This window comes from Primulina huaijiensis, chromosome 17 (genome assembly GCF_012295235.1).
Source record: "Primulina huaijiensis isolate GDHJ02 chromosome 17, ASM1229523v2, whole genome shotgun sequence".
Lineage (NCBI taxonomy): Eukaryota > Viridiplantae > Streptophyta > Magnoliopsida > Lamiales > Gesneriaceae > Primulina > Primulina huaijiensis.
In genome coordinates, this window is record NC_133322.1 from 2,973,697 (window position 1) to 2,985,855 (window position 12,159).

The window sequence follows — 12,159 nt, forward strand, 5'->3', positions numbered from 1 at the left end:
AGAATATTACTTTTTATTGTGAATATCGGTATGGTTGACTCGTCTCACAGATACTTACTCAAAAAATTAATATCAAATTGCAACATATGACTAATTACATGTAGATATAGATACATATAGGATCTAAGATAAGATCTCGAGATCGAGACTCGTATAAATACTCAGTCCTCACCTTTAAAAAAAATGCAGATGCTGCCTAATTATTATTCCTCTTGTTTGAAATAAACGACAAATGATTTGCCATGTTGGGCCCTGCATTGTTTGATTTGATTCTTAATTCAACTTCAAGCAAAATATCAAGGGACAACGAGATATTTTAGTAACATACTACTCGTACACCTAAGATAACTTTTTTTTCCTTGATTTTATTAGTTTCAATATTTAAATATGTGTATTCACAATAACACAAAAATTTCGTGAGATCGTTTCACAGTTTAATTTTTTCGATTTTTTATTTATATAGATATGTAAGACGATCTTACAAAATACTTATTCTCAAGTCAAATGGATCTAGTATTCTTGATAAGGCCCCACATTTTGAAGAATTTACAAAGTTGTTGTTTAATTTTTTTTTATTTTAAAGACGAAATCATTTGCTACATTTTGTGCTAAATTTCATCCTAATACAGGTGTATTTGGCCGGACCATGATGATATTTTGGGTCTGATTACTTTATCTTTCAAACCTATAGTATATTCTAAAAAATTAAATTAAATATCATTATCTTATATTCAATCTATTTCCCAAAAACATATACCTATACAGTTTTATGCTTCGAAATATATAATAATTATATTTTGATTCGATTCTTCAAAATCTTTAAAAAAAACTATTTTAATCAAAATACTATATTTTAAACCCAATAGCAACTGACTCCACACAAAAACACAAAATTTAATAATACACCCTGAACAAAATCTACATGATTTGGCATGTACAATAAAATCTGTCATCAAAATAAAACATGTTACACCCTTTTTTTCGAAGCGTTTATCTAACAAAAAAAACTCTAATAAGACGATATCACGAGTCGATTTTGTGAGACATGTTTCCGACCCTACTCGACTCCTACTCATGATAAAATATTACGTTTTATTGTAAATATAGATGTGATCGACTCGTCTCACAAATATAGATCACATCGTCTCACAAAAACTTTACCTTGAATTTTTCACTTCTCAATGATGAATGGGGTGGCCATTGATGCAATAAAAGTAAGTTGCAATTTCAAAGAATAGTTGCTTCCATTATATTGGTAAATGTAATGTTGGCTCGTTTTAAGGTCATTTTGGAAAAAAAGTTTTCTAAACATATCTTCCAAAAAATTCACTCGCAGCATGTTTTACTGGATTTTTTTTGTACAGTTTGTTGGTGATTTAAAATGAGATTTATCGAGTTGAATTTAAACTTAAAATTACGTTTGAGTTTGTTGAGAAATGTTGAAAAGTTTGAGTAAAAGAAATAATAATAGTATAGAAAATATATGAAAAAATAGTTAATACATCAGATTTTTTTATTTTTTTTTTATTTTTTTACAACAGGAAGCAGGAGGTATCTTGCTTTCACAAAGCTTTGAACTTTAACCATAATAAAGATGGTGGGCAAAAACTTGTGTGAGACGGTCTCACGGATCGTATTTTGTGAGTCATATATCTTATTTGAGTTATCCATGAAAAAGTATTATTTTTTATGCTAAGAGTATTACTTTTTATTGTGAATATCGGTAGGGTTGACCCGTCTCATAGATAAAAATTCGTGAGACCATCTCACAAGATACCTACTAAGATGGTGACGTAAATACATCATAATGACAAATATAATTTGGATTTTTTGAACGATAAATCTCGACCAGTTTTTAGAATTTTCTTCGAGCTTCCAAGCTAGCAATCCATGGTTCGAAATCCAATTGCCAAGTACTAGGGCCTCTGTCATTACCTTAAGGCCAATGGGCTTAAATCATGAGCCCTAATTTCCAAATGCCCCACAAAGGAAGATGATTAATTTGAAAGAATGATTTTCAAAGGTTCATTTCTTTTAGTTTTATTATTTCCTTGTGCTTATATTTTATTTTCTCTTTGCAGCTAAACGAGTTTTAGAGCAGGATCATATATTTGCTAGTTTCATGTCTAGTGTTTGTTTGAATTATAACAAATGATGGGATATCGCAAACTACTGATGTGATTTTCGAAAGAAAATATCAGTTTCAATTGTTATATTTGTATTGTTAAATTTAAAAAATGCTATAATTTTTTTGAGTGTTTTGTTATGTCAAAACATATCAGAATTGATTAACTTTATTTTGTAGCTTGACTATTATTTTATCTGGTTTTATGTTTTTAATAGTTTGATTGAATATTTGTTAAAATTTTTCATTATTCTTATCATTAATTAACAAAAAAAAAAATTATATATTAAGTTTATGAAAATTTTAGATTAATTTAATATTAGTTCCAATTATTTATTTTAAAAAATTTCATAGTCTAAAATGTTAATTTGGGTAGATTAATAATTCTGGCTCATCTATGATAATGTTTTTAACAATAAGTTATTTGTTTTTGTATTGTATGTGTATTCTCTCGATGACAGTTGTATTGTGATAACCACTTCGTTAGAAGATATATGTTTTTGTAATGTTTCAATATCGAATTCTAGTCGGTCTTCTGCTATAAATCACCATGTAATTCTCAATATACTTACTAAAATCAGTTTGATACATTATCGCATGATGTCTATGATTTTATCTTGTTTCAAGTGTAGCATGAAAACGATGATCAATTCGATTTGTCAAACGATATTCGGTGATATCCTCGGGGAGGCCCGGTTCGTGGATACTGGATGATCCCGGGTCATGGTTTAGATCCCGACAATCTTTGGGCCGGTTCGATAATAGCCGGGCAAATGACTGCTCGAGACATCATCTCTCCGGGCTGCCAGACAAGTTCCCAGGTGATGGTTTTCTATTCGGGTTATCTCGATAATAGCACCTCACTCGAGTGCACAAGTATGAGATACCTTGTCTTGGTAATCATTAGTGTTAGAATCTCATGGATTTGATAAGGCGAAAGGGACATTTTGACGTGTCAGAAAAGTATGGTATGAACAACCATCTTGCCATAATTAGTAAGTGAGCACTGAAAATAAGGTCATCGTTGACTTTCTTTCTATAAATACTAGGTTTGTTTAAACAATTAATCGGTGATCCGAAATTTTAAGTTTTTTCAACAAATATATAATTAAGAAATATTACTTACATTTTTACATATTATATGTTTGAAAAAATATTTATTGTATATTTATATAATAATTTTTTATAATTTAATATTTATTTTATATATTTTTTAAAACAATTATTTATTCGATTTAGTAAATATATTTAATTTGAGTAGGTCTCTTGTGAGACAGTCTCACGAATCTTTATTTGTGAGACGGGTCAACCCTATCGATATTAACAATAAAAAGTAATACTAAGGTACCGTTTGGTTCATAGTATGAGATATATATTATGGAGATAAATAATATTTTGTAATAATAAAATAAATAAAAAATGATAGTTAATATAGTGTTTGATTTAATTGATTTGATTGATTAAATTTGAGATAATATGATATTACCATTTTGTCATTGTTGAAAATATTAATAGAATATTAATAATATTATTTATTAAGGGTAATATCATAATTTTATATTATTGATTTGATTGATGTGAGATAAATTATTACGAATTTAATTGATGTGAAATAAATAATTAATAATTTGATTGATCGAGATAAATAATAATTGTACAAAACAAGTGATATGATAGGACTATTTATATTAGTACTTACAAGTACTTGAACCAAACAGTTCCCTAGCATAAAAAGTAATATTTTTTTTCATGGATGACTCAAATAAGAGATCTGTCTCACAAAATACGACCCGTGAGACCGTCTCACACAAGTTTTTGTCATTTAATTTTTTATAATTAGATTTTTAAATTTAAATTTTATTTAAGAGAGATTTTGTTATTATGTGTTTAAATTAAAATATTATTAATATTTGTGAATTTTATTTAATTTTTTTTAAAAAAAATAAATATCGAGTTGATCGAGTTAAGTCGGATTAGTAGGGTTTGAGTTGTGAGTGTTCGGGTTCGGATCGAACTATTTTTACGTAGTACTATACGTCAACCTGACGCGTTCCATCGGAATTGACACTCTTATCGTCGTACATGTTTTCGACCAGTTAAGTGGGCCAAAAATTTTGCTAATTTTTTAAAAGTCCGGGAGAAAATTGTTCTCGAACCTGAGATCTCCAAAAATATTTGTTGTAATTTCGAGGAAAGGGAAAAAAAAGGTTAAAAGTTGATAAACAAAATCTAATCCATATTTTATCAACAAAACATCTTCATCATCGATGTCGCCGCAATCAGGCTGCCAACAACCCCATGCTCTGCAGCCACCATTTTTGCGAATTCCACGACCAGTTCATGCCCCCAGGCTCCAAATGAGGAATGTTATGATGATCTTATCTTCGTTTTAAGAAACTTTAAAAATGCTTTAGCTTAATCGCATGTTGTACTAAATAATAAATCGGATTTGGCGGCGTTCAAGAAACTTGAGGGACATGTTATGCTACATATCGTCGAACACTTGAACAAACATCATAACTTCTCCATCATATATGGCAATCATTCTTCAGTCATCCAAATGGCAAACCACTTTCACCACAATAATAAATTTGAAGAACGACGAAGCACCTCAACTGTTGTTTGTCAAGAATCAAACAGAGTATGTTTCTTAAAACCACTTACATTGGGGAGCAGCATAGAATTTGAGCTGATTCAACAGCGAGCCTAACACTTTCAAAACTACCGAGTTCCTGAGCAATGGCGAATAATGGATACACACAACTTAATCAGCTGGAGCTAGCCCGAGCAAAACCTTGAATGTGCGTCTAGGAGACTAATTAACGGGATGTCACAAGCTTTACGAACCTAACCCTCATCTTGAAAGGCCTACTCACACGATGATGAAATATAACAGCTGAAACTGAAAAACAACCAAAAGAAACTCCTCATCCAGCTTCAGCATATAGTTCTATACTTTCTGAACTAAAAAAAAAATTTGATGTTTCTAAAAATAATGTTTTTATTGACCTCCTTCATGGTTGTTTAAAAGAGCTGTATTGCTAGCCACTGGCAAGCCTTGAGGCAACAAATCCAAAAAATTAAATAAAATGTTCGTGTTCTGGTAACCTGAATTCATCCTAATTATTTTCTTGCTCTTCTAGCCAATGCCTGTCTTATTGCTGAGGCTTCCTCTTGCATCATATTCTCCCCTACTCTAGCACTACGTTGAAAATTGAAGTCACCCTCATCCAACTCTTGGCAAAAAGTCGAATAGTCCTCCCTCCCCAATAACATGTTATGAAGTATCGAGCAAGCACCAACATAAGCAACCGCAACCTTGTATTCCTCCTTCATTGCTCCACTCAAAACACCCCATTTTCTCAAACTCGAAACGACTTTTAACGAAGAAACACACATTGATTTGTACACATTATTGAAATTGTCCTCAACTGATCCTGCCTCAGGATCCACGAAAGGTACTAATAAAAAAGGAAGCAAAGGATACTCCCCATTTCCTACTAAATACTGAGGTACACACACATCATTCACATGCAACGGTCTCGAATTCAGGATCACACCATTTTCAATATCTTTAAACAAACTAGTTGATCTCAAGATCCGTGAGTCAGTTTTATTACCACGAAATCCAGCAATTATGCTCAAGATTCTTGATGATGAGTCCACCACGATTTGAGCAGCAATGCTATCTTGTTGGGCCTCGTCTTCTATCATGGCATCCGAAGAATTACCTTTTTTGATCAAGAACCTAGCGCAATTCACAACTCCACAGCAATTTGGAAGACCTGTGAGATTCTCGAACTGCGTTGACACAGACTCTAATTCGGTTTGACTTGGAAACCCTACCCAGAATCGGAAGTTGGTGCAGAGCACTCGGCAGAGCTGTTTGACGCAAAATCTTGAAGCGGCCTCAGAAACACAGAAACGGCCGGAGATCTCAGGGTAATCGGCGCCAGTGACAAGCCGGAAAACGCCGATCCCGAGTCTTACCTCAGCTGTTAAATTGAGAGGCGACTCAACCGGGTCACGGCAGTCGAGCAACGGTTCAAGGAGCCCACAGAGCCATTCAAATGTAGATATCCTCATGCCAAAAAATTGCTTGAAAGACTCAGGGTTCCGAGGAACCGTCGAGTTCATCCGGAGAGATTGGCCGAGACCGAACCCGGCTCCATCTTCTCCTTCCGACACATCCGGGTTTTGGAAATGAGCTCGCTTCCGCTTTCTTGAAAAAGAACAGAAGGACAGTGTGGCAACAGTATTTGAAGTTAAAAGACAATGGTGCAGGAGAGGAAAAACGATTTCTATAAAATCTTGAGGGGGAGTAAATGAGGCTGAGAAAATGAGGACAAGGAGGAGAAGAAGTTGGGACATCAGCGAGGAAAGCGAGGCGGCTAGGGCTCGGGGATTCATTTTCTGCGTCCCCAGGTGCTATTTGTGACAGAAAATGGAGTGAAATTTTTCGACTCCCGTGCAGATGGAGACAAACAGATTTGTAGGCTGAGTTCTTGGCAGGTAGATCCGACAGTTGTTATTGGACACTTGCTTTTTCAACACGAGGTCAAATATGAATATAAACTTTTTATTTTTCATATATATTAAGAATATTATTTGAATTTTTTTATTTTTTTTAATTCATTCAAAAAATATTTACACATAAGTAAAAAAAAAAAAGGACAAGTATATGTATTTGATACTTTGGCTAGAGATAAGTGTCAAAAATGATAATCGAAGTGTCAAAACGATGATGACCGACTCGTCATTTTGACAAGTCAAAAAATTATTAACTCAGCTCACCAATTTTATGAGACGAGGGAGATCTAGCCAAGTTTGTGTTAGATTAAACTGGTCATGATAAGTCGACCCATTATTTTGCCAGATTAAGAAATTGTTAACTTAATCGACAAGAAGATGTTATTGTGGTAAGCAAACCTGGTGGACCTAGCGATTTTAAAGGAGCTAGCCAAGTACTTTAAATATACTATTATAAAATACAAATTTTCGAATTAATTTTTTGTTCAGTAGTAAGTAACCTTGATTTTTAAAATTTTCCTGCTAAATTAAAATCGTCAAAGTTTTAACAAAATATAGAGAATTAAACCCAAAATTAAATGCCAATGAGTTTTCCTGGTAGCTTTTCAAAATAAAAAGGAAAATACTATAATCGAATGGCACTGACGAGAGCACAGTGCGGTGTAGGCTTTAATGCACCAGATATCGAGAGGAATACGAAGAACATGCATATTTTTAACGTAGTTGGCCTCATTTTCTTAACATTTCAAGAATATAATAATCACATCCTCCCACGGATCACGTGTTTTCACTTTTTTACGGGAAAAAAAAACATAAATTTAGTGTGTCCGATTCAACCCACGGTTAGAATTCCTTTTGATTTTCTGGTGGTGGTCTTTTTGGGTCAATGGAGGATTAGACTAGGAACTTAAGCTAAGCCAACACCCCGAGTCTCTGTCTGGGAGAACAGGTGGAATGGTGGGGACCAATGGCCAATCGGGCTCCAAGCCGAATATGGGCACGCCGGAGAGGCCACCGGTGACCAAGAAGTCCAAAACCGAGCCTGCCGACGCCTCAGGCTCTGATGATTCCCAAGCAGCAGCACACCCTCCGGGCCCCATCTTCCCAGCCGAACGCCGGTTCTCTCCAATTTCATCTGTCAATTCCGCCTCATCCACCGCTACGCCCGCAGTCACTTACCTCGGCGGTGGAACCAGCAGCAACGCTAGTGATGATGCCTTCAGCTTCAATTTCTCCGATCGGGACTACGTCTTCCCATCCAATCTTGGCCCCTACTCCACTCGCCGAAACCTCAGCATCAAATCTTCTGCTTCTTCTTCTTCTTTGTCGAAACAGCAGGGGTCAGCTCAAGTTCCTGCTCGTAGCACTTCCATGCCGCCAAATTTGAGTGGCTCTGCAGTAGACTCCGCACGCCGGAGCAGTAGGACGAAGCTGAAAGCCGACAAAGATTTGAAGGCATTGTCACTTCAAGCCTCCACGGCGGCTTTGGCCCCTTCTCCCAGACTACCATCAATTCGTGATCCAGCTCATTCCAGTAGTATGCAGGAGAATTCATCATTCGGGAGCGCTTGGAGATTAAAATTTGTTAGTGGTTTTTTTTTTCTTTTTTCCGTGACATGTTCTTTTCTTTCTTTCTTTTTTTCTTTTTCAGTGTTTAGTTGATTATTACTTCATACTTGATATTGGAAGATCACAAGGGATCTTGAATAGAGTTGGATTCTTGCTCTTAATTGTTGTTACGTAGGGTGCGTGTACTGTCCCATTTGCTTCTTAGGCTTCAATTATTGCTTGGAGCTATTTTCAAGAATGAATTTGTGATTGTGTTCTATGCTTGCACCTGCAGCTCATGTTTCTCAGTATACTATCACTACTGTACACGGTTGGGTTGCGATATGAAATTGCAAGGCTTGAGGTAATTTCAAAGTTCCAAGTATAGTGTGTCTATTTTAATTTTTTGTCATGTGAATACCGCAGGAATGTTGTGGCTGAATGCAAACTTATAGCGCATTTTGGTACCCTTTGTTTCTTATGGTGTTTGGTGTTTCGATTGGGTATATCATGATATATACCAGATGACGTTACGAATATGATCTGTCATTAAATCCTGATTAAGAAAGATGGATGTGTTTGCAGGAAGAGAACGCCAACCTACGTAGATTATGCTTTCATAAAAATTACATTGATAGGAATCAGGTAAAAGCTATGGAGCTTGAAAATGGAAGTTCATTTTTGTGGTTAGGGCACTGTGACAGTAGAACTATTGCTCTGTACACTGTTATCGTTACTCTCGTTACTCCATTTATGGTGTACAAATATCTTGACTATCTTCCACGGATCAAGAATCTTTCAAAGAGGACAAAAGATAACAAAGAGCAGGTCCCGTTGAAGAAAAGAATTGCCTATAAAGTTGACGTGTGTTTCTCTGTTTATCCTTATGCGAAGCTTCTTGCACTTCTCTTTGCGACTCTGTTTCTCATCGGATTTGGGGGCTTGGCACTGTATGCTGTAAGTGATGGCAGTTTTTCTGAAGCTCTTTGGCTTTCTTGGACCTTTGTGGCAGACTCAGGAAATCACGCCGATAGAGTTGGTACAGGTCCAAGAATTGTCTCAGTTTCTATAAGTTCAGGAGGCATGCTTATATTCGCCATGATGCTTGGACTTGTTTCCGATGCAATTTCAGAAAAGGTGGATTCATTGCGTAAAGGCAAGAGTGAGGTCATTGAAAGTAACCATATCCTCGTTCTAGGATGGAGTGATAAACTGGTAATTCTATAACAAATATTGCTATAAGCGATTGTGACTTGTAACTCTGTCCGTCCATATTGTGTTTCCTAGGGTTTTTGATGTTATCTCACAAAACAATGCAACTTAATTTAATTTTACCTTTTTCTTTCTCCTCAACTTTAAGGAGAAATAGGTGCTTAATAGGTCTACATTTTTGTCTTCTCCCGTAGAAACTATGAGAAATACTATCGTTCAATGAGCGTCATGATATGTTGAACGTCGACATGCAATTGAATTTTTTGATTGTTCAATTAGATAATTTTTTTTAATTGTTAGAAATTATCCTTTATTACAGGGTTCACTTTTGAAGCAGCTTGCAATAGCAAATAAGAGCATAGGTGGTGGTGTTATTGTTGTACTTGCTGAAAGAGACAAGGAAGAAATGGAGATGGACATAGCAAAGCTTGAATTTGACCTGATGGGAACATCGGTTATCTGCAGAAGCGGTAGCCCTCTCATACTCGCTGACTTGAAAAAGGTAGCTTTTTCTATACTGACAATAACCCATATCTATTCCCCCTTGTCGTAGCAGGATACTGAGATGTATTTTTAAGAATTATTCTTCTACAAAAATCAAATTCTTTTGGTCATCCCAAAGTCCCACCCCTGACTGCGGACCCCAACTGAGCGCTATAATTTTTTCTTTTATCCTATACCCTGTGTTTGTCAAGCAGGTCTCAGTCTCCAAGGCACGGGCAATCATCGTATTGGCATCTGACGAAAATGCTGATCAGGTCCCTACTTTTATTTCAATAAGTCTTCTTATGGTTAAATTTTAGAGTCGCTAGTTGCTTATTTATTTGGAATTTCATATTAGAGTGATGCACGTGCTTTAAGGGTTGTGCTCAGTCTTACTGGTGTGAAAGAGGGTCTAAGAGGCCATATCGTTGTGGAAATGAGCGATCTTGATAATGAGCCTTTGGTCAAGCTTGTTGGAGGAGAACTGATAGAAACAGTTGTTGCCCATGATGTGATTGGGAGACTGATGATACAATGTGCTCTCCAGCCTGGCCTGGCTCAGGTTAGCTATGATTCTGTAGATCTTCATATACTTTGTACGATTGCTAGTCAAAATGAAGCTGGAGTATCTCAATAACATCATTCATAGAGCATACCTTCTATAAAGGTGAAAATTGTGGAGATCCTAGAACATTAGTCTCCCGTCCTTTCCTTTATTGTTTTGTCCATGTCTTTAACATGTCGTATATCATTTACCCCTTGTTTCTTATCATAATGTATGTATTCACAATCACATTACATTCTTATTAGTTACTACAAATTTCATTAGTAATAAACTAATAATGTTGGCAAATGATCTCGATTGTTCGTTCAAAACTTGTCTGGGTGGAAAAACCAGGTTTCCCTTATCATCTAAATATGATTAATCAAAGGAAGTTGTGACTAAAAAGAGCTATAGGTTAATTCGTATATTTCAGAATTATAGGACTGTAAGTGTTATCAATGATGTGTTGATATAGTAGACAATTGACAAATTATTCAAGGCTGCCTTCTACGTCTACATTTGAAACATTAAGTTTGAAATACGGTTTACACAAAACTTATTTGTCTCGGTTTCTTGTTCTCCAATTAGAAGGTCAAAAACTTGTAGCCTCCACTATAAAATATCTGGAAATTTGCCAAAAAAATGAAGGAGTAAAATTCTCTCTCAAGTGTGCTAAACAATGATCCGTTGAACAAAACTCGCCATTGTTACTATTTGTCCACAGATGCCTAAAAAGTGGAGATTTGCATCTTTGCATAATTGAACAGTAGTTAATGGAATCCGTTCTCCAACAATTAGATGAATTATTATAGTTCCACTTGGCAGATATGGGAAGACATTCTGGGGTTTGAAAATGCAGAGTTCTACATCAAAAGATGGCCTGAACTGGATGGTACTCGTTTTGGAGATGTACTTGTATCTTTTCCTGATGCAATCCCTTGTGGAGTTAAGGTTGCTGCAGATGGCGGAAAGATTAAAATGAATCCAGGTGATAAATATGTTCTAAAAGAAGGTGATGAAATCCTTGTCATTGCCGAGGATGATGACACATATGCCCCCAGTTCCTTGCCAGAGGTCAACCTCTTAACTCCAACTTTATGATAAGATCACTAGTATAACATTGTTTATGGAGATCTTTGACTTGGGATGTGAAGGCTTAATCTTAGATTTATATCACATTTATACATGAATAGTTTTGTCTGGCTCACTACTCTCTGATTTCTATTAATGGACAGGTTAATAGGTTTTGTGTACCATTATCTGTTGGTAAACTGACTTAATATTTCAAAATAACCCATTTCAGAATCCTTGTCAAATGGTCTGAAAATTGGTTTTCGCTTTGTGCTGCAAAATGGTAGTAACTTCGTGCTGAGCCCATCAAATACTTTGTATGTCAAAAAAAGAAAAGAGAAGAAAAGAAAAAACAGAGTTGAATGAGGTAGGTGTATAGATTTGTTTGTCACTATCTTTTAAAAAGGTTAATATTTACCCCATTTTTTTTTGATTTAAAATGCAAAATATTGATAATGGGTATATTGATGTTCAAATAGTTCAGGTACCTTATGACACTAGGGTACCACACATAGTTAGTTGATTATCATGATTTAATTTTATTATTTTCGAGTACTTTTCTTGCATTTGTTTTGTAAATTGGTCTCCTCCTGGGAAGACATATAGTTTGGAAAGTCTCAAAGCATAAACTTTCATCTCCAAAGAT

At 35.3% G+C, this 12,159-nt stretch overlaps 1 protein-coding gene across 1 annotated transcript; it reads left to right on the forward strand.

Annotated features, from left to right (window-relative positions):
• The first annotated feature begins 7,294 nt into the window (after positions 1 to 7,294).
• On the forward strand, positions 7,295 to 11,819 carry LOC140963271 (probable ion channel SYM8). Its single transcript, XM_073422557.1, has 8 exons — positions 7,295 to 8,239; positions 8,499 to 8,567; positions 8,789 to 9,418; positions 9,735 to 9,917; positions 10,114 to 10,173; positions 10,257 to 10,460; positions 11,268 to 11,516; positions 11,801 to 11,819. The coding sequence occupies exons 1-8, from the start codon at positions 7,610 to 7,612 to the stop codon at positions 11,801 to 11,803; spliced, it is 2,028 nt and encodes a 675-aa protein (XP_073278658.1). The 5' UTR covers positions 7,295 to 7,609; the 3' UTR covers positions 11,804 to 11,819.
• The last annotated feature ends 340 nt before the right edge of the window (positions 11,820 to 12,159 follow it).